Source organism: Camelus ferus, chromosome 12 (genome assembly GCF_009834535.1).
Source record: "Camelus ferus isolate YT-003-E chromosome 12, BCGSAC_Cfer_1.0, whole genome shotgun sequence".
In the NCBI taxonomy this organism is placed as follows: Eukaryota; Metazoa; Chordata; class Mammalia; order Artiodactyla; family Camelidae; genus Camelus; species Camelus ferus.
Window position 1 is genome coordinate 18711314 of NC_045707.1, and position 20816 is coordinate 18732129.

The 20816-nt window shown below is 47.8% G+C and overlaps 3 protein-coding genes across 7 annotated transcripts in view; 1 reads left to right on the plus strand and 2 right to left on the minus strand.

Moving 5' to 3' along the window:
* The window catches only part of CBX5 (chromobox 5), a 33780-nt gene extending 33598 nt beyond the window's left edge, over window positions 1–182 (minus strand). Inside the window, exon 1 of the mRNA XM_006182408.3 lies at window positions 29–182. The gene's annotated coding sequence lies outside the window, so the exon portion shown is untranslated. The remainder of the gene's footprint in view (window positions 1–28) is intronic.
* A 524-nt stretch (window positions 183–706) lies between these two features.
* On the plus strand, window positions 707–7262 carry HNRNPA1 (heterogeneous nuclear ribonucleoprotein A1). Of its 4 annotated transcripts, XR_001365691.2 has the most exons (12): window positions 707–857; window positions 1411–1527; window positions 1829–1975; window positions 2089–2299; window positions 2394–2486; window positions 2572–2664; window positions 2955–3029; window positions 3246–3404; window positions 3947–4102; window positions 4369–4436; window positions 6814–6884; window positions 7117–7262. XR_001365691.2 is itself a non-coding variant. In XM_032493029.1 (11 exons), exons 1-10 carry the CDS (start codon window positions 843–845, stop codon window positions 4422–4424), a joined length of 1122 nt encoding a protein of 373 aa, XP_032348920.1. In that variant the 5' UTR covers window positions 707–842; the 3' UTR covers window positions 4425–4436; window positions 6814–6885. The 4 variants fall into 4 exon arrangements, 3 of the variants coding, with proteins under 3 accessions (XP_032348920.1, XP_006182468.1, XP_006182469.1); XM_032493029.1 differs by lacking the exon at window positions 7117–7262 and having other exon boundaries at window positions 6814–6885; XM_006182406.3 differs by lacking the exons at window positions 6814–6884; window positions 7117–7262 and adding an exon at window positions 4670–5382.
* Window positions 7263–9633: 2371 nt separating this feature from the next.
* On the minus strand, window positions 9634–17282 carry NFE2 (nuclear factor, erythroid 2). Of its 2 annotated transcripts, none has more exons than XM_006182402.3 (3): window positions 16995–17282; window positions 12099–12267; window positions 9634–10913 (listed from the first exon to the last, which is right to left on the minus strand). In XM_006182402.3, exons 2-3 carry the CDS (start codon window positions 12210–12212, stop codon window positions 9906–9908), a joined length of 1122 nt encoding a protein of 373 aa, XP_006182464.1. In that variant the 5' UTR covers window positions 12213–12267; window positions 16995–17282; the 3' UTR covers window positions 9634–9905. The 2 variants fall into 2 exon arrangements, with proteins under 2 accessions (XP_006182464.1, XP_006182467.1); XM_006182405.3 differs by lacking the exon at window positions 16995–17282 and adding an exon at window positions 12462–12833.
* Window positions 17283–20816: the final 3534 nt, after the last annotated feature.

Sequence of the window (20816 nt, forward strand, 5' to 3'; positions counted from 1 at the left end):
TGAGTAGGCAAGACTGTCCGCCACTTACCCGGGATCGAGACCGATCACTCACGTTATCGTCGCCCCTGTTCCTCTGTGGAGAGGCCGGACCACAAGCCACCGCTGCCGCCGCCTTCTGCGCAACGCCAACCGCCCGCCAAAACGGATCCTTCCCTGCGCCTGCGCGACCAATCCTGGGCCCAGACCCTTTCCCCGCCCATTACGTCTGCGCAAAAAGGGGCCCAACTCCCGCCACTGCGCAGGCGCCTTAGGTTAGCCGCCGTCTCCCGCCCGCCATTTCACGTGTTCCAAGCGCCAGGCGGAACTTCTTAACGCGCCTGCGTAAACTCGCCATTTTACTACACATGCGCTCAGCAGGCGTCTTCGCCAAAAAAAAAAAAAAAAAGTTACTTGCTAACTACTTTTCTCATGCATAGTATCAGTCATAATTAGCCGAATGAGTTGAATATAATATTCGGGGCGTAGAAGATAAAAAATTTATTTAACTACCTTAAGTGCTTTCAAATATGAATGATTGGTTGGCTAGCCAATCAGACTATTTAAGACTAATACTACTCGGGAGCCAAAGGACCCCCCCCCCAAGGGGTGGAGACTGCGTAGAACGCCCAGACGGATGACGGCACGCTGCAATGCAGCACCAGAGACCAATAGAAAGGGGAAGCTATTTCAAATATCCAATCAGAGTTGCTCAGGGGCGGAGTCTACCAATGCCGACAGCGAGGAGGCGGGATAAAAAAGCGAGGCCGAAGGTAGGCTGGCAGATACGTTGGTTAGATTGCTCCTTTCTGCCCGTGGACGCCGCCGAGTAAGCATCGTTAAAGCGTCCCCTCCTGGCTGCCGTCATGTCGAAGTCAGAGGTGAGTAAGACGCTCTCTCTAGCTGAATTTTGTTCCTCGCCCTTTCCTGAGTTCGGTAGGTTGCGGCCTGGTTTGGCTGCTAGCACTAGTCCTTTCGGCAGTTCTTAGGTCGCTGCCAGGGCCTACTCCTCCCTGAGTTCAGGTCGCCATTTTGTCCTCGTCGCCATGAGGCTGCCGTCTTGCAGCCCTTAGTTATCACGCCGGTCTCGTTCCTCCTTGCAAAACTCTTAGGCACATTAGGTCTATTTTTTTTTACCTTGTCTCAGTAGGCGACTTTATAAAGAGCAGCTATAGTCCAGTATTGGCGGTGTGGTCCTCCCCCGGAATCCTTTTGTTGCGCTTGCGTTGGAGGGAGAGTAAGGGACGCATGCGCTCGCCGCTTCCCAGCACTCCCAGCCCCCAACACGCCGTGTCCCCTGATAGGGGGAAGCACGTGGCTTGTTGCGACCCAAAGGAACAATATGTGTTTCGTGTGTTGCTAGCTAATTTTGCCTCTGCTAACTGGGAGATGCTTTGCGTTATAGCTCCACTTAACGCTTTTTCCCCCTTCTAGTCTCCCAAAGAGCCCGAACAGCTGCGGAAGCTCTTCATCGGAGGTTTGAGCTTTGAAACAACCGATGAGAGTCTGAGGAGCCACTTTGAGCAATGGGGAACGCTCACAGATTGTGTGGTAAGACTTGGAAGTGACAAAGCCGTAGAACTAGTCGATTTCCTTGGGCTATCTTGCTGCAGTTCCTATTTGAAGGCTTATGAAGATTACTAATGAGATTATGGTTGGGAATGATATGATAGAGGGTGTGGCTTTCTTAACTGATTTTAAAAGCTCCCTCTCAATAGATTACAAAATGGCTAGTGGGAAATTGAAAGGCTTAGTAATAGGGTTGGTGCAAATTTTCCTATTGCCTTACTCAACGTAGAAATGACACTAGGTTCTGAGATACTACTTACTATGTATTAAACTAACATCTAAGGTAATGAGGGATCCAAACACCAAGCGCTCCAGAGGCTTTGGGTTTGTCACATATGCCACTGTGGAGGAGGTGGATGCAGCCATGAATGCAAGGCCACACAAGGTGGATGGAAGAGTTGTGGAACCAAAGAGGGCCGTCTCAAGAGAAGTAAGTGACGTTTTCCCCTCCCATTGGTCATTTGGCTTTACGTTTGGGGGTGTAATAGACTTTGGGGATAGATTTTACTAATACAAATAACTTGGGTTTTGTTTTCCTGTTAGGATTCTCAAAGACCTGGTGCCCACTTAACTGTGAAAAAGATTTTTGTTGGTGGCATTAAAGAAGACACGGAGGAACATCACCTAAGAGATTATTTTGAACAGTATGGGAAAATTGAAGTGATTGAAATCATGACTGACCGGGGCAGTGGCAAGAAGAGAGGCTTTGCTTTTGTAACCTTTGACGACCATGACTCCGTAGACAAGATTGTCAGTAAGTACAGGTGAAATCCTGGAAGTAAGGGTTCTGAAATTCATGTAGTAGTTTATACCTTGAGGTCACATGCTTTTTATCTTTGTTTTTTTAGTTCAGAAGTACCATACTGTGAATGGCCACAACTGTGAAGTAAGGAAAGCTCTATCTAAGCAAGAGATGGCTAGTGCTTCATCCAGCCAAAGAGGTGGGTTTATTTGTAAATTGAAACTTAAACATAACTTTGAGTAATTCTAGTCTCTAGAGTTTAACGCTCAAACTTACCCCTTCAGGTCGAAGTGGTTCTGGAAACTTCGGTGGTGGTCGTGGAGGTGGTTTTGGTGGGAATGACAATTTTGGTCGCGGAGGAAACTTTAGTGGTCGAGGTATGTGTGGTTATGGTTTACTACTAAGAATTAATGATAAACTTGTAACTTAATTACCCCCAGATGACTTGTTTTTGCAATCTGGTGGCATGTAACTCCTGTCCAACATTTCCAAAGTTACATTTTATACAATTGTAGTGCCGACTTCTCGCTGACCAGAAGTTAGTCTTTAATGTGGAAATAATTGTTGTAATTTTTTATTAATTGTCCCTAAAACCTAGACTTAGTAGGGTGTAACTTACGCAATTCACATACTTAAAACCTGGTTTTAAAATTCTGTTTTCTTTCAGGTGGTTTTGGTGGCAGTCGTGGTGGTGGTGGATATGGTGGCAGTGGGGATGGCTACAATGGATTTGGTAATGATGGTAAGGTTTTTTGTTGTTTTTTTTTAAGGAACCATAGGTAAAGTTTTGGCAACCTTTAGAATAGGCTAGTAGAGACTAAAAACTATAGTGCATGATAAGTTCCCAACTCTGACCATAACAGCATGTTGTGAGCAGGCCTTTAGCCATCATGCTTGCACAAATTTTGACTGTTTTTTCAATACTTTTGTCTTATTGAGAAGAATTGTATTCTTGTAGGTGGTTATGGAGGAGGCGGCCCTGGTTACTCTGGAGGAAGCAGAGGCTATGGAAGTGGTGGACAGGGTTATGGAAACCAGGGCAGTGGCTATGGCGGGAGTGGCAGCTATGACAGCTATAACAACGGAGGAGGCGGAGGCGGCTTTGGCGGTGGTAGTGGTAGGTATCCAGTGATCCAGGTACTTGGTGCAATAGCTAGCTTAGCCTTTTAGTTTATCCGTATGGGGACTTGATGCTTTGAAACGTCTGGTATACTGCATGGTGCTTTTTTTTTTAATGGGCTTGCAATGCTACCTCCTCCTAGCTTTAAGCTGGGGCCGCCTCACTCCCAAATAGATGGATAAGTGGATAGTGGTGTACTCAATTGGAATTAGATTGCCTTCTAGCAGGATTTTAGTATCTTAACTCTTTTGGGACCTTAGGCACTTAGTTGATGTATCCAGCATGTGTTTGCAGTGCCCCTGGATGGGTAAAGGCCTTCAAGGCTAGAAAATACATTATACTATGTGCTATACTGTGGTAAGTTGGGGGTGATTTTTTAACTACTGGATTATTCAACTGAATGCCTTGCCCCGAAAGGATGTAATACAGATAATAGAGTTTGGGAGAAAGGCAGGAAACTCATGTAACTTGTGCTCTGAACACGAGAATTTCTCATTTTCCCCAAATAACAGATAAAGGGCCCTCTTTTCCATTCTTAGGAAGCAATTTTGGAGGTGGTGGAAGCTACAATGATTTTGGCAGTTACAACAATCAATCTTCAAATTTTGGACCCATGAAAGGAGGAAACTTCGGAGGCAGAAGTTCTGGCCCCTATGGTGGTGGTGGCCAATATTTTGCCAAACCACGAAACCAAGGTATAGTATAAATGTATTGGAGAGCCAGGCATATCCATAACCAGTAAGTACAGTTAAGGAAAACACTAGATCTTTAGGCAGTGCATGTGTAGACAACAAAAAGCTGATGATTTTAAACTTTGAGAAAGTTTTAAGCAACTAGTAGCTTGTAATTGAATTGGGAAAATCATGGGAGCCCAAACTCATGAATCACCCCAAATAGAAAACCTGTTTGTACTGTTAAATTAGCACTTTCAAAGTTTAAGGGAACAAATTTTTTTTCTTAGGTGGCTATGGCGGTTCCAGCAGCAGCAGTAGCTATGGCAGTGGCAGAAGATTTTAATTAACTGCCCAGGTAAGTAAACACCTTTTTGTGTTTTCACTTAATTTTTTATAATTGATAATGAACCCAGTAACCCTAATGTAGCTGAGCAGTGCAACATAGTTAACGTTATAATTGCAGTAAAATTGTGGATATTAAGTTAATGTTCAGATCAGCAAAATTTGTGGGAAACAACTTGCTATTGGATTGTAGCCTTGAGTCTTAATATGTTTAGATTAACAACTTTATTCCGTATTGTTCAACAGGAAACAAAGCTTAGCAGGAGAGGAGAGCCAGAGAAGTGACAGGGAAGCTACAGGTTACAACAGATTTGTGAACTCAGCCAAGCACAGTGGTGGCAGGGCCTAGCTGCTACAAAGAAGACATGTTTTAGACAATACTCATGTGTATGGGCAAAAAAACTCGAGGACTGTATTTGTGACTAATTGTATAACAGGTTATTTTAGTTTCTGTTCTGTGGAAAGTGTAAAGCATTCCAACCAAGGGTTTTAATGTAGATTTTTTTTTTTTTTTTTGCACCCATGCTGTTGATTGCTAAATGTAATAGTCTGATCATGACGCTGAATAAATGTGTCTTTTTTTAAATGTGCTGTGTAAAGTTAGTCTACTCTGAAGCCATTTTGGTAAACTACCCCAACAGTGTGAAGTTAGAATTCCTTCAGGGTGATGCCAGGTTCCATTCAAAATTTATTTACAATCTGCTTGGGTGGAGAGGCCATTGTCTTCAGAAACTTTGGTGTAGTTGAACTGACAGTTACTGTGTTGTGACCTGGAGTTCACCGTTAAAAGGGTCACCCAAGCAGTCACGGAGTTTTTGGTTATTAATATGTTTGTTGGCACATCCTATGCAATATATCTAAATTGAATTATGGTACCAGATAAAGTTATAGATGGGAATGAAGCTTGTGTATCATCCATTATCATGTGTAATCAATAAACGATTTAATACCCTCTTGAATGGAATGACAACTGTATGGATTTGGGACTGGCAGAGCTTTGGACTTTTCCCTACCCACTACCCCTGATAATGTTGAATGCTTCTATCACAATTCAAGTGCAAAACTCTGCCAGAGAATAGAAACTAGCTGCTGGCTAATGCCACCCCATAAACCCACAGATTAGAAGGTTTGAGAGACCTTTTAAATTAAGTAATACCAGTAAGAATTTATTCTTGACACAAAAACAGGCTTAAAGGAAAACTGCAGTTTTTCTGGTTGGGTGGGTCTTTATAGAGGTTTATAGATTGATCATAGTAACATGTAGAGTAAAATTGGAAGCAGTGAGGAACCATATTATCTACTTACATTCATGCTAACTGCAGTTTTCCTTTAAATGTGACACAAGATTACACAACCATCCTAAAGTGTTGATTGTATAGAAAATGATTTCTAAATCTTTATAACAGGTTACTGTTATAACAATATCCAATCATTGTTATTTGTACATAGCTTCCTTTGAGCCTTTCCCTTGCCCTCAATTTCAGTGCCATTGTACCTAGTAGCATAGAGATGTGTTTATCACTAGGACTGTGTATTCCATCCCATGGGTTTGTTACTTGGAAGTTTGGGGAGGGATGGGTGGGGTTGCGCGGGAGGTGGAGGTGGGTGGGAAAGCATGGATAATAGTTCCATGGGTTTGATACTGGCTGAGTTTGCAATGGCAGGTGGAACCTTAACTATTGAGGGAGTTTGCAGATACCTCAGGATTCGTGAAAATGCCTTTAAAGATCCAGGAGAGATGTTCAGCTACTAGGAACTGCTAGCAAGTATAGCGCGAATGACTCCGAGCTCAGACACTCTACAGCTGAGAGTAGACACTTGTGGTATGTGGAGTACAGATAAGCCAGGGGCAGGCCACGGCACCCTCCATGAAAGCTAGGAGGGAGTGAAATTTCAGTGACCACCGCCAGGAAGGAGGCAGACAAGAGTAAGGCACACCTGACTCTTAGGACTAGCAGTCAGAACCAGGAGAAAAGGTTTTATTACTATGCTGGTAGGTAAGAACAGATTTTACTTACATCCATATAGTTAACCTAAAATCCAGTTTTCTGTTATATTTTCCTTAATATATTGAGCCAAAACTAGTCCAGTTAAGCTGAATTTGGTTTTTCTGGAGATAAATTTGCTTTAAATTCACCCTACTCTTGGTGGCTCCCAATTGAAGGAATTTCTATACTGTAATAATGTAACTTTACCCTTTAATTTCTATATCTCCTACCTTCCTTTGACCCATTTCTTTAAAACAATGGCTCAAAGTAATGCATTAGAATCTTCCCCAAAATGATGGTGGGAGGGTGGGTGGACCACTAATGGGGGTGTGGAGGGGATTTAGCCTGAGATGGGACTTGTGCCATAGAAAAGCTAGTTCTAAAGGCTGTTTACTTTTCTAGGGAGGAGTCTACTACTACAGGCTTTTCAACTCTTAAACAGAAACTCATCAGTTAAAGCTCATGACCAAAAGGTAAGTTTTTATAAAGTAACAGCAATAGTGTTCAGTATTAGCCAATAGAAAGATTCACAAGCTGTGCCTCAGAACCCCCCCCCCCATTTTGAGATCTAATTTAGTCTATTTGGTCTCAGATTTAGCCAGTAGAGAGCTATTAAAGCAGTTTGGTTCTCAGTAAAGAGAATGGATATAACTACAGTCTTTCATCTGCTTGTATATAGACTTAAATTTTTTTTCTTTTTTGCAGGAACATCCTTATGAGGACTTTTATCTGAGCCACTGTGCATTTCATTTCCACTGCCATGCAGTAGCCATTAGCTGCTATGCAGCTTGAATCAGTCATTCAATTTTGTGAATGGACTTTTTAAAAATAAAGTGCTTTTATTAGCTTGGTTCTGTTTCTTGTTTTCTTTGTCTCCCTTCATGGTATTTATGGGAACTTGAGATAACTGCACATTCTAAACCATTTCAAGTTTGAGAATGGGAAATACGGAAATTAATGACATACCAGAGGTCTGGCAAACCAGATTTTTTAGCAGAGCTACCCTCTCCCCTCATTCCTTACAGATTTTTGAAGCTAGCAGTTTAAAGAAAACTAATATAGATGCTTTAAGTAAAACTTTGTGCTACTCAGATGAAGGAGAAAGGGTTGGCTTTAGAAGTGGTTTACTAAGTAAAAGTTTCCCCTGTCCACATCGTGGTTTTATAAAACCAGAAACTGGCTCCCACTGCAGGAGTATATCTTGACCCAGTTAGAAGTAAGCTGTTTACTATTGCTCTTCTTGAGCATGTCGTTTTTGTAGCTATTCTGGCAAGGGAAGATGAAGTTGTAGTAAAAGCCAACAGCTGCTGTTGAATTCAGTGAGTCTCTTCTGGGAGCGATGCCTGTTAGGTTCTGGAAGAGCATAGTAGGTCTTTTTTTAATTTTATTTTTTCTGTTGGGGATTGAATCCAGGACTGTGTGCATGCTGAGTATGTGCTCTACCTCTGAGCTATTCCCACCCCCTTGGATCTCCTCTTTGAACAAGTATTAGCTATTTCAAGCTTGAAAAATACTGAATTAGAAGTAAGATAACCCAATTTATAAGCAAATGCTTAGATTTTTCTGTACCTTCAGAAAAGGTCATTATTCAGCCTCAATTTTCAGCCCAACTGAAGAGGGATGGGGAATGAGGTGTGTGAATCCAAAAGTCAGTCACCTAATTGGAATTTGGAATAATCTAAGCTTCTAACTTGAAGTTACTAAATGAGGTTTCCCTTTGATACAGTCATGGTTGGGAGAGATGGGACGACTCAGGCTACCAGTTTGCTAAAAAGTTACATACTTTTTTAGATGAGGAAATAGCTTCAAGGAAGATAATTAGCTTATTCAAATTTTGGAGACTTGTGGAGAGCCCAGGTTGCTCTTCCACATTTTCCCTTAGGTGGGCCCTTACCAAAGTGTATCTGAGGGTCTCCCCCACTACGGTGTACCTCGGTGAGAAGTACTTGTCTCCTGTTCACTGTATCTCCAATGCCTAGAGCAATGCCTACAGCTTAAGTGCCTAGCAAATACTTGTTAAATAAATGAATGTCTAAATTGGCTTCTGAATTACCATCTTTGCGAGCTTACGAATTAAATGGTAAAAATCTTAAAGTGAGCTCATCAAATTGAACAGCTAGCTCCCAGGTGCTGCCCGCTACAAGTTGATCCCACATTAAGTTTTTGAGAAAGCTGGCAAGTCAAACTTTCTTCATATCTATCCAGAATAGGAAGTTTTCATCCTCTAAACCTAGGCTAGAAACTGTTTTTCAGAATCTGTAGGCATGAAGATTCCACATCTTTGATCACTTCTGTCTGCTTTTACATCCCACAACTGTAGTGACCATCCAAACTTGGGAGTAAGGTTTCCCTGTTGGGAATGGAGCTAGTAAAATTAAAGTGTAAATAGAAGTAAAATACTTCAAAAAGATAATTTGTATAATTAAGTGACTGGGAAGATTGGGAACCACCCAGCTCCAAGCAAGGAGATGAGGGTGTGTCATGGAGGTTTGATTGGACTTTGATTGGTGTGGCTAAGAATTCTGAAACTTAATTGTGTTCTATTCTAAGAAAAAAGTGCATGCTAATAAAACATCCTAGAACAACAAGATCTAGAAAAGGGCGGCCCCCAAGCAAGAATGGGTAACATCTGTTTAACACAACCAGGGAGATAGACTTCACCAAAATGCATACTGTGCTCTGCTGTGGAGCAGGTTTTACCCAGACCTGGGTGTGAAATCCCCTGAAACTTGGGTGTCCGATCAAATTCTCTCACTTCAGGCAAGAGGAGCTCACTCAGTCTCCTGAGAGAGCAGAACTTGGGCGCATCAGGACCCAGGCTGAGGGAGTCCGGGAGAAGCAGGCAAGAGAACAGCAACAACAAAAAGCCTGTGGGCATTTTAGGCTTTTCGGTGCTCCAAAGTTTGAAAAAGAAGAGGCCTAACCCTCAGGGCCCTCTCACAGAGGGTCTAACCTGCTTTGGCAGCAACACCTGCTCTATAAATAGGGGGCCACCAGAGAGGGTGGTGTTCCTCAAATCACCTATGGCCCCTGGCTCTGAAAATGGGGGTGAAGGTGGTAGATTTACACACTGCTCAAGCCCAAGGGTCGTGTGTCCCGCTTATACAGAGCTGCAGGGGGAAGAAACAAGCTTGGCAGAACTCTCTGCCACCCACAAGCGGTAAGCCCTGAGGAGCCCTCCGCTCCGTCACCCTCCCTTCAAGAAGGAAGACACAGTGGAAGTCTGTTTCAGTAGAGTGCTTTATACACCAAAGCTTCAAACAAGAGATCAGATACCTGAATCACGGAAGAGAGATTCCAGCCCTCCCCTCACATCCTTGCCTCCAGGCAAGCCTCATGGAACACACCTTGGACCTTCCAAATGCCAGGTTTCCCATTGTTATCCCCTTCTGGTCTACAGAATTCAGCTCCTTCTGGGCCTTGGGGTTGGGGAGCACCTTTATCAGAAGAGAAGGCAGGAAATCTCCATCACCAGTCCCACCCCTCTGGCCAGCTTAGTCTGTGGCCTCCATCTTGGTCCCCCGGGGCACCAGGAAAATGGCCCCATCAGCAGCCTGTTGCAGTGCATACTCTTCAGGGGAGTAGCCGTTGCCTGCTTCATCCCGCAGGTGCTGGAAAATGTCACGGTACAGCTCCGTCAGCTGTTGGCGCATGACCTCCAGGGTCCGGTCGGCCTCCCCTCGGGCCCGCAGAAGCCGCTCCCGCTCGCTGCCCAGCCTCTCCAGTTCCCGCTCCAGCTGCACGATGGTCTCCAGCTTTCTCTTGCGACAGTTCTGGGCGGCTACCTTGTTCTTGCCCCGCCTTCGGATGTCCCGGACTAGTGCCAGCTGGCTCTCCGTCAGCGGATACCGCGCCAGCAGCTCATTGAAGTCATCTACCGGCAAGTTGACAATCTTGTCGGTGGGGAAGGGGATCTTCATGGCCAGGGCCCGGCGCTCATCCCGGCTCCCCGCCTCCCCCCGTGCAGTGGGCTTGGCCCGCACAGGGCCTGAGGAGGGCTCTAAGGCTAAGGGGGTCTCAGCAGGTGGCAAGGCATAGTTGGGGTGGGCCAAGGAGTTGGGCATTAGTGAGTAGGGGTACTCCACTGGGTACATCTCTACATACTCGCTGCGACGCCGACCAGCCTCCGTCCCTTCCAGCTCAAGAGATTCGGCATCACTATAGTTGAGGGATAATCCTGAGTCAGATTCTGGGTCTTCTTGGGGCTTGGATGGCCCTGCTGACAACCCAATGTCCAGGAGGGCCAAGGGGTCTGGGAGGGGGTCACTGAGCAGGCCCGAGAGGGCCAGTGGCTTGGAGACTGGTACAGTCATGTTGCCATAAGAGTATGGGGGGTCTGGGACATGAGCTGTAGGTGCTGGGAGCTCATAAGGTGGTGGGGGCAGGGGGAAGCCGGCATCCGGGTGGATTGAGCAGGGGCAGTAAGTTGGAGGAGGCAGGGGCCCAGGGTATGGGACTGGGGCTGGGGGCTCGAACGATGGCTCACTTGGAGCATTTAGGCCCTGCAAGAAAAGACACAAAGAGGTTTGGAGACAGGCTGAGGGTGAGAAACCAGCTCTCTCTGAGAACCAGGCTGGGTTCTGCTAAAAGACCCAGTGAGATAATAACAAGGGAACAGAAAGGTTCTAAGAATCATAAAAAGCTTCTGGCAAAGCTGCGATACAGCTATTTCACGAAGAAAGCAGCTTAAACAGGAAGGGACATCACTGAGGTCAGACTTCAAAGAGGACTATCTAACGCTGCCACAACTGTGGAGTCCCTCCTCTTCAGGAGAAATTCTTACTGGGTTGAAATGGCTCAAGTCCCTTTATTTCCTTCAGGAAGACAAGGAGTTGTTATCCAAGATGACCCCTCAGAACCTTTTCCTGCTGCTGTTATCTAGGGTCAAAGGGTCAAGTTCAGACCCTGGCCGTGCCCTGGGTGCCCAGCAGAGGGAGCTGCTGTGTGGGAAGAGGGCTTAGGGCAGATCCTGAGGGCCCAGGCAAGGTGGCAGGGGACAGAAAGGGGTGGGCGCAGAGCCAGGTCGGGAGCTAAGAGGTACCTCCAGGAGCCAGTACAAGCTTTGCCCTCTCCCCTTCAGTCCCTCTGTCCCTGCCCAGGTGCAGAGAGGAGGAGAGAACATGCTGGAAACAGGGCCCCCAACCCACATCGGGGAGCCACCCTGCTCCAGCCCAGCTGGGGACAAAGGCATCATTGTTAGGCCAACAGACACCCCTTTGTCCAACTAGCAGGAGGAGAGGACCCCGGCATAGTCTGACCCACCCCCCTTCCTGAGGCCCCTGAACTACAGCTCTGCTACCTGAGGGAAAGGGGCCCAGCTGCTGAGGGCAGGGTGGGGAAAGGAAGGGAAAAAGACGGGCAGGACTGGAGGAGGTCAGAAGAGAAGGTGAGGAAGGAAAGGCGGGGCAGGAGGTGGGGTGGAGAGACGTGAACAGAGTGGCTGCTGAGAGAGTTTACACCCCCAATCAGATCCTTCCTTCCCCACCACTCCTATCTCCTGCTCATCCACACCCCCTCCCTCTTAATGTTCTGGTCTTCCATCCAGATCGCCCCCTGACTCCAGCCCTTCCTTTTACAGTGCCTGGAACACTTCCATCTTGAGACCCTGCTTGCTCCAGCCCCTGTCTCAGTCCCAGCAGACTCCCTGTTTTTCTGCTCTTCCCTCCCCCATCCCCAACCCCGCTCACCTGCAGCTCAGTGATGGACATGATCTCTTGCCAAGTCAGTTCCATCTCACCCAGCTCCGGAGTGGGCAGCTGTGTCCCCCTGTTCCTGCTCTGCTGGGGAGGACACGGGGGCATCCTACTGGGCCAGGGCCTGGTCCAGGGTCCCGAAAGCCCAAATGGTCCCAGCAATCTGTGTCAAAGGAGAAACAGAGGGTTAGGGCTTCTCCTGCCACAAGTCAGCAATTCTGTCCTGCCTCCATGGAGAGGCTCCCTCCAGCTTCTCCTGAGGGAAGGAGACACCTCATCCCCCTCTTTTCATGCTGGACTCATCAAACAACTCCTTAAGCTATAAGGCCTTTTTCTGCCGTGTTATCTCCACCTCACCTGCTATGGCTGTAGGCGGTTCCTTTGGAAGCGCAGTAGGTTTTTATCTTCTTTTATCTTCTCTGTCTCCTACTTCTTACTCTCCAAAAGCATATTGCTGGCTGGGACAGAAGTCACATCATCTAGGGTGGTTTTTTTTTTTTTCCTGTTTCCTGCAGCAACATCAGGGATCACTTCTGCTCCTCCTCTGCCCTCAGTTTTAGTATCTCAGTCTTTTCTTTCCAAGGTGAGAGTGAGTGCTTGGGGATCCCCAAGGAGCATGTTGTGGGAAAAGCCAAGGAGACAGCCCTCCCCTTCTCTGAGATATGGCCCAGGCCTGGTGGCTGATAGCAGCCCTGCCCTCTCCTCCTATCCTGGCCCCGGGCTCCCCTGCCTGGGCCAGATAAGAAGTTTATCAGCTGCAGGCAGCAGAGGAGGAATGGTCTCTGGAGACACCGGACCTCTGCCCTGTGTCCCCCAGGGTCATCTTGGCTATACCCCACCCCATACAACCAGGGGGCTCTCCTCTCCTAAAGTCATATACTAACCATAGCAAAGACTCATTCAGCATTTGTCGAGAACTGTGCTGGTGTTTTGTAAGTGTTCGTCTACGAGATTGATTTTCACGAAGATCCCATAAGGTCCATTCAGAAATGGAGACTCAGGCTGATAAACAGCAGGATCAGGTCTGAAACCTACAGTTGCTGACTCTACTAGCTTAGCCTGCCTTCCAGAGACATTCCCAGTCCCACTCCTGGGTCTCCACGTGGCAAGACTCTTGGTGGTCTCCATCAGTCAACTCTCTCTGGAATCTCAGTCCCTTCTCTTCTAGGGAATCTCTTTTTTAATTTAATCAAGTTTATTGAAGTGTATTTTATGTACAATAAAACACATCAGTTTTAAATGTACAGGTTGATGCATTTATGTGTATATATGTACACACACACACACACCCATTGGGTATATGCCCATATACCAGATACCACAGTCAAGATACATAACATCTCTTCATCTGCAAAAGTTTCCCTTATACTTCTTTATATTTAATCCCACCACCTGCACCGTTGCCTCCAATCACTGATCTGCTTTCTGCTACTATAGATTTTCCTGCCCATCAAAGGGCTTATATGTGTATGCATTTTTAAAAATTATTATTTTTTATTGAAATGTAGTCAATTTACAATGTTAGTTTCAGGTGTACAGCAAAGCAATTCATATATACATACATATTTTTTTCAGGTTCTTTTCCATTACAGCTCATTATAAGAAATTGAATATAGTTCCCTGTGCTATACAGTAGGCCTTGTTGTTTATTTTATATACAGTAATGTGTATTTGGGGAATGTCTATTTGTTTGTTTGTTTGTTCATCTTTTGGGGGGGTGTCTCTTTAGAGGCTTGAATACCTCCAGCCCCTTTTCTTTGGGTCTGGGCTCTGGCCAGAGTTCTGCCACAAAGCAGCAGTGCGATGTTGGGCAAGCCATCACACTTCTCTGAGCCTCTGTTTCCTCATTTGTAAAACCAGGGAGTTAGACAAGTTGAACTTAGAGGTCCCTTTCTGCTTGGACAGCTCAACATTCTCAGCAAACCTGGACCCCTGCCTTCATCTTCTTCTCGGTCAGCCCCTGTCCTCATCCGAATTCCCTATTCCCGAACACCTGTCTCACCCTGCATCGGCCCTCCATCAGACTTCAGCAAGAGATTCCAAGTAGATTTGGCAGGGGCCTCCTGATCTCCTAGGGCCAGACACCACACCCTACCTTTGCCATGTAAGTAAAGGCAGGCAGTCTGAGGGCAGGGAGGGACTTATAGATGGAAAGCGCATAGGGCTGGATGACCTTAGATCACACAAAAATGGCCTATAACAGCTATTTAATATGGAATCCACTCTTTGACTCGCCACAAAATTAGTGAGAATTGCAAATTATCCTTTTGAAGGAGGATCTCCCCAGCCCCTGCCCCCACCATCTTGTTCTATTGCCATCCTCAGAGCTGGGAGTGGGTGTAGGCTCAAGCCCTTGGCCAGTGGGCAGAGGGTGGGGTGTTTATGTCTGTCCAGGATGCAATTTCAACACCGGAACCCCACCTTCCCCCACCCAGGTTCTGGCGGAAATTGCCCAAAGGCAAAGTGAATGGAGAAGGGGTTTAGGGGGCAGGGACAATGACTCTTGCCTCATAGTCCTTCACACAGTCACATACACATACACATCCCGTTTTGTCCCTCCTTATAGTTTCCCGGATCTGACTGTTAGGTGCAGTACAATGATCCTGCCCTAGGAGGCAGGAGACCAAGTTCTCTGGCCTTCCAGATGCATCATCATGGGCAAATCGCTTCTATGCAGTCTCTCCTGTTCAGTGGAGACAGATCTGGAGAACCCCCTTGCAGTAGATTGCATCTGACTGAGGCAGCCACAAGCTTTATCGTGGGCCACAATCACTGGGGGTACTTGTAAAAACACAAAATTCTGAAAGCTACCCTAGACCTACCAAATTGAATTCATAGATGCAGGTACCCAACAGTCAGCATTTTAGTAAGCAGGCTGGTGTTTCTGATGCCGGAGGCCCACCCTAGCTTGAAAACTACTAAACTAATCCAATCATGTGGACTTATCTGAAAGAACACAAAGTCAGAAAGGAGCCTGGCAAATGATCTCTAGAGTTCTGGGTCTAGCTTCACATCCTTGACCCAGGCAAGGCTGGGTTCTAGACTGCCCCAGTCTCTGAGACTAAATAGCAATCCCTTCTCATAAAGACCAGGAATTCAACCTTCCCCTGATGCTGGGACAGGGAAATGAGAATGCAGAAGGGTTGCTAGGGGGAGGCAGGAGGTTTGGGAGGAGGGAGTTAAGAACCTCAGGATTGGCTCCAACAAGCCCTATGGTGCAGTGACAAGTTTGCACCAGGCCCAAAGGGGGTGGTATATTTTCCTCTAGACACTCAGGGATACGTGGTGGTCTATACCCCAGGTATAGGCCCCTCTAGGTCTTAGGAGCCTACCTTCCTGAAGATGGGCCAGGGGGCTGGCAGCCAGTGTTATAAGTCAGGGAAGAGGGTATAGTCAGAATTGGATCAAATAGACCATCACAGAGGGTTCAGAAGCTGGAGAGACACTGGGAAGGTGGAGTACACTTCCCTGTGTCCTTTTTCTTGTACAAACTGTCCCCACTTTCCAGTTTAGCCCACACTTTGAGGTCACACAGCCATCTTGCTCCCCAACATTGCAGGTAGGACTGGTGCTATCCCCAGGGACTGTAATCTGTCCTCTTTACTCTCATCTTGATGAGCCCACCCAGGAAGATCTCATCACAGTCCCTGAGTACACATGGAATGACATGGAGCTTCATGTTTAAGGATACAGAATGAGGACCATTTGAGGAGGGATGCTGGAGAAAGGAACGTATTTGGCCTCATCTGCTCTAACGCCTTGACAAGGGGGAGAGACAGAGAGAAGGCTTGCCTCTGGGATCCTGTTTTGAGGCTTACTAGACCACCGCACCTCACCAGGTGTCAACAGAGGCAGTGAAAGGATGGGGAGGGATCAGTAAAACTGGGGGTGCGCAGTGGCAGGTGAGCAACCTATTTAGGAAGATTACGAAGAATCCCAGAAGAGGGAGAGGCACACAGAGGTGAGAGAAAAAAACAGAAAGGAGGAAAAAGGGGGTGGAGGAGAGGTGGGGAGGAAGAGTGAGTGGGGTCAGGGACGGGGGGGGGGAGATTTGATCACAGTAAGATTCAACCTCCTGGGGCATATATGACTCAAACAGGTGTATGGGAACGAGGGAGAGAGGGACAAGTGTCTGCCATCCTGTCACTTGGTTACTAGGCTCCAAACTCCAGTCCTTTGGGGGCCAATGGCTAGAGAATCTCAGCCCCAGCAGATCTGATACCTGGCCTCTTCTCTTCCACTGCTTCCCAGCCCTCTACTCCGCAAGCTGCCAAGGTCTCCAGGCAGAAGGAACTATACTGAGGGGGGATGCCTCCCTCTCCCTTCCAGTACCAGCTGTTCTCTTCTGCCTCAGGTGCAGAAAAGAGAAGGGGCCAAAAGAGGCAGGAACTCAGCACCCTCTACCCCTACCAGCCGGTCCTGCTGCAACTACTCTTCTCAGCCATCCAGGCATCCACTGTCTCCGAGTCCTCAGCTTCCCCCAAACCTTCCCAGCTGGCTAGACAGGGCAGCATGATGGAATGGAGTAGGGGAAAGGGTGGTACCACATACCTGAGAGTCTCTCCCAGCTGCCCCAGGGCAGCCAGCCCACTGAAGGGTTACTCAGGGTCATTCCCCAGCCCTTCAGGGGTGCCTCAGGGGACCACTGTCTGGTCCCCGGTCCACAGCCTTTCACTCCTAGATTCCCACAGTGCTCAAGGAGCTGTCTAGGTCTTCTCCCAGGGAAATTCCCAAAGACGTCAATTTCCTAAACCAGGGGCAGCCTGGGAAAGCCTGAGATCTCCTAGGAATGCGCAGCGAGTTGGTTAGTTTCTCCCTCTGCCTCCTCCACCTCCCCAGCCTGCCCCTGGATCCCACTGGAATCCTCCTCCCACCCTGCCCCTCAGGCACCTGTGGCAGGGTCCGAGCAGGGTGAGGAGAGCTGAGGCTCCGGGTGCTGTCTCTGGGGAGGCTGGGCCTGGGCTGACACCTCCTGGGTGAGGATCCCTGCTACCTCTGAGAACCGGGGAGGGCCGAGCCCCGCCCCCGGGCCATCGCTGAGCGCCGAGCGTGGAGGCTCCGGCTGAGTGCGGGGAGCTCCGGGGCAGGCGCACCAGCCTCCTCTCTGAAGCCCTCGGCCTGAGTTCTCCGTCCTTCCTCCAACCCTCCCCTTTCCCCGTGGCCCTCCTCTCCTCCTGCCCCTTCTGGCCAAGAGAGGAAACTTGAGCCCGGTGTGGTTTCTGCCCACACCCCGCCCCCACCTTGCTCCTGGCCAGCGGGGGCACACAAGGCTGCAAGCCTCTCCCAGTCCTCCTTTTGAGCCCAGGAGTCCAGCCAGGTCTGCGTTTCCCCCATGCATATGATGAATTCCAAGCTGAAGATCCATGGCAAAGTGACCTCTAAACTTTATACAAGTTGTAACCTCCTTCCCTCTGCCCCGTTAACTCTCTTAGGGACAGGGAAACTGAGTCATGGCAAGGTGGAGGGCAGAAAAGGACCAGGTGTCCAGCATCACAGATGTTTAGGCAGGTGGGCATTCGGGGCACTGCTTTTATTTAAGGAAAGCCTGGGTTCTGGGAAAAGGGTAAGGGAGATTTGGGGGGGGAGGGGCCGGCTGCTTTGATGTGTCCTTTCACCTGTAGCCTTCTCCCCTCCCCCTGCAGCCTCAGATGTCCTAGGACAAAGACCTCTTTCTTGGCCAGGTTTGTTGTCAGTGTGTGAGGGGAGTTGAGGGGGGAGTCGCCCGGCAGGGACATTATTCACCTCCCTTAAAGGGGACCCTGGATGCCCTCTGTCCTTTCTTCCAGGCAAGGCACCCTAGCCACATGGCAGCCACATACCCTGGACAGACCAGGACACGTGTATATGACATCAGGTCCATCCCCTAGCACCCACAGCAGCTCTGGGGCAGGCCAGTAAGTGCCCCCAGAAGTCACTCATTCATCCCTTTGCTTCCAACACACAGCCCAAGTCCCAGGCCAAACAGATCTCTCTCCAGAGACTAAGAGAAAAGTCTTGCTTCCTCCTAGCTTTTTGTGGCTTTCAGCTCTATGGAAAGTCCTTCCTATGTCTAGCTTCTGTCCTTACAGCTACAACTTACATTTGTTTTTCCTTCTATTTTTCTTCTTATGATATTCAAATTAAGTTGGAACAAAGACACAGGAGGCAGGCAGGTACCATTCTGAGGCCAGGCTGGCATTCAGCCAGCATTCTCTGATAGGGCTGTGTTCACTATTAAAATAATGAAAATATTCTGTCCTGGTTGGTAAAGAATAGCTTCTGGGAGCCTTCCAAGTGTTCCCCACCATTACACCAGTACATCAGCCACCCCAGTTCTCTCTCAGGACACCCCACAACTCAGCAACCCAACCATGCAATTCCAGAGGCCATGAGATATCTACCTCTTTGCAGCCTATGTGTGTGGGTTGGATCAATACCCATGCCAAACCCATGGTTCAATGTTTTAAATTCCATCCCCATCCCAGGAGATCATGGTTCTACACGCATGATCTGTATAGGACAGGAGGGTGACCCATGGTATGTTACCTGTGGGTTCAGAATCTCTTGATGACCTGAGTGTGAATCCGGGTCACAGACATGAGCATTCAGATATAGCTCTCTCACTTGTATGTTTATTTGGGCCCCTCAGAGGGGTTGAGGGGTGGTGATAATCACACTTGTGGCTGATTAAATAATGATATCAGGTTACTGCTAGTCAACACACATTTACTGAATGAAAGCTACCAGTTCAGGACACTATTTGTGGCAATGCAGATACAACTATGGATAACGTGGATTAGCCAATGAATGAACAGATATTTATTGAGTATCTACTCATCATTTATTCATTCAACAAATATTTATTGAGTGTCTATTATGCTTCCTACTCCAGCAACACAAAGATGAATAAGACATAGTCTGCATCCTCATCGACAGTGTAGATAGGGAATTACATTAATAAAGATCTACATAAAATCCTATGGAGCTGAATTTCTTCCTGGTGAAATTCAGAGCAGGTTTTACAGAGGAGCTGACAGTTGATCTGGGCTGTGGAGAATAACTCGGGGTTCCCCTAGCAGAGATGGGGAGAAGGGTATTCCAAGCAAAGATGTGAAGGCACCGAGGCATAAAACACAGAGGAGTACTTTGGGTTCCCTAGGGTGGGGTGTGGGGTAGGAAGTCGGAAAAGATAAGACTGGGAAGTTTGACTGGGGCTAGATTGTAAAGCCTTGCAAGTCAAACTAAGGGAGGTTGTATTTCATCCTGTGCACGAATGAAAATGTTTGAAGCAGTTTACTATTTATTTAGGGGACAGACAAGGCTGAGCTAATTGAACAGACAGCCTTCATTTAGGCAACTGGCCACGCTGAGTTGTTTCTCCCACCTCACCAGCACTCCCCATTTGTAGGAAGAGGCTGTTACTGCGGTTCCTAGGCTGCCTCCTGCCTCCAGGACACTCTTTACAGCCCTCAGGAGTGGGGATGGTTCCTTTAGCCCCCTTCTCTCAGATTCCTGATGTTCAGAGTCAATTCCCTTCTATTTTAAATCTCCTTGAATTGATTAGCAGGGGATTAGGAGCCTGAATGGCGTGGATCGTGCCTGTGGCTAGACAAGGCAGAATACCTACGATTTTCCCATCCCCAAGATCCTCCTGCTTCAGCAAAGGTGGCAGAGGCAGAGTATAGAGAAAAACGTGGCCACATATCTTTATTGTTATACCAGTCTGCATCCATGCTTGTCATGCACCCCCAAAAGGCTGATTTGCTGTCATCCCTGGTCATTCCACCCCACCCTCACCCCAGTGTGTGTGCACACCACCACCAGCATCAGGGCAAGCCACAAGCAATGTTGCCAAACAGCCCACTGGGTTATGCAACCAGCTTCCTGAGTAGGGCAGGGTGGGTAGAGGTGGAACCAGGGGAGGGCCATGGGTCCCAGAGGGAGCTGGCTGCCTTGCCTGCTTGCCGGCTGGTTTGACCGCAGTGGCCCCAGGGGGCGGGGGCAGGGCTGGCCCTTTTATCAGTGCCCTGCAGGGTTGCACCCGCCACCCCCTGGCTTCCTCTCTCAACAGACGGAAAGGGGAGGCAGCCACAGGGTGCAAGGGAGGGCTGGGCGTTATCCTAGGCTGCAGAGCCTGGCGGTTACCCCGGATGGCTGGGGGAGGTGTTGGAGGGGGTCTAGGACCAGGGAATAGTGAGGCCCCTCTTAACTAAAGTAAGGCAGTGGAGATATAAACTGAGGCCCAGTTGGTGGAGCCAGATCTCCTAAGCTATCCACTGGGTTTTTCTTGTGTTTTAGTTTGGGTGAGCATAAGATAAAAAAAAGTCTTTGAGGACGTTCCTTTCCATAGATAAAAATTCTTAGAGGATTGACTCAGGAGTTGAGGGGACACTGAGCTGGACCCACAGGCCAAAAGAGCTTGTGGCTTTCAAGGGTCCAGGCAATTGGGCAAAACTTAGGCTCCTAGGCCCGGGCATCTAGGATTTATGTCCCGCCAGCAGAGCCCTGCTCTGAACCCAAATCAGATGAAGGCTGATAGATGAGTCCAGAATAGTGCAGAAGAAATAACCCCTGGGGCTTAATTCTAAATCTAGAGTAGGTTGCATGGTATAGAATAGGGTGAGAGAGGACCAGACCATGAATCTTAGACTTGGGCTGGAGTCCCTGCATTCACTGGCTATATGGCTTTGGGCAACCCAACCTTTCTGAGCTCTCATAATGATAATATCTATT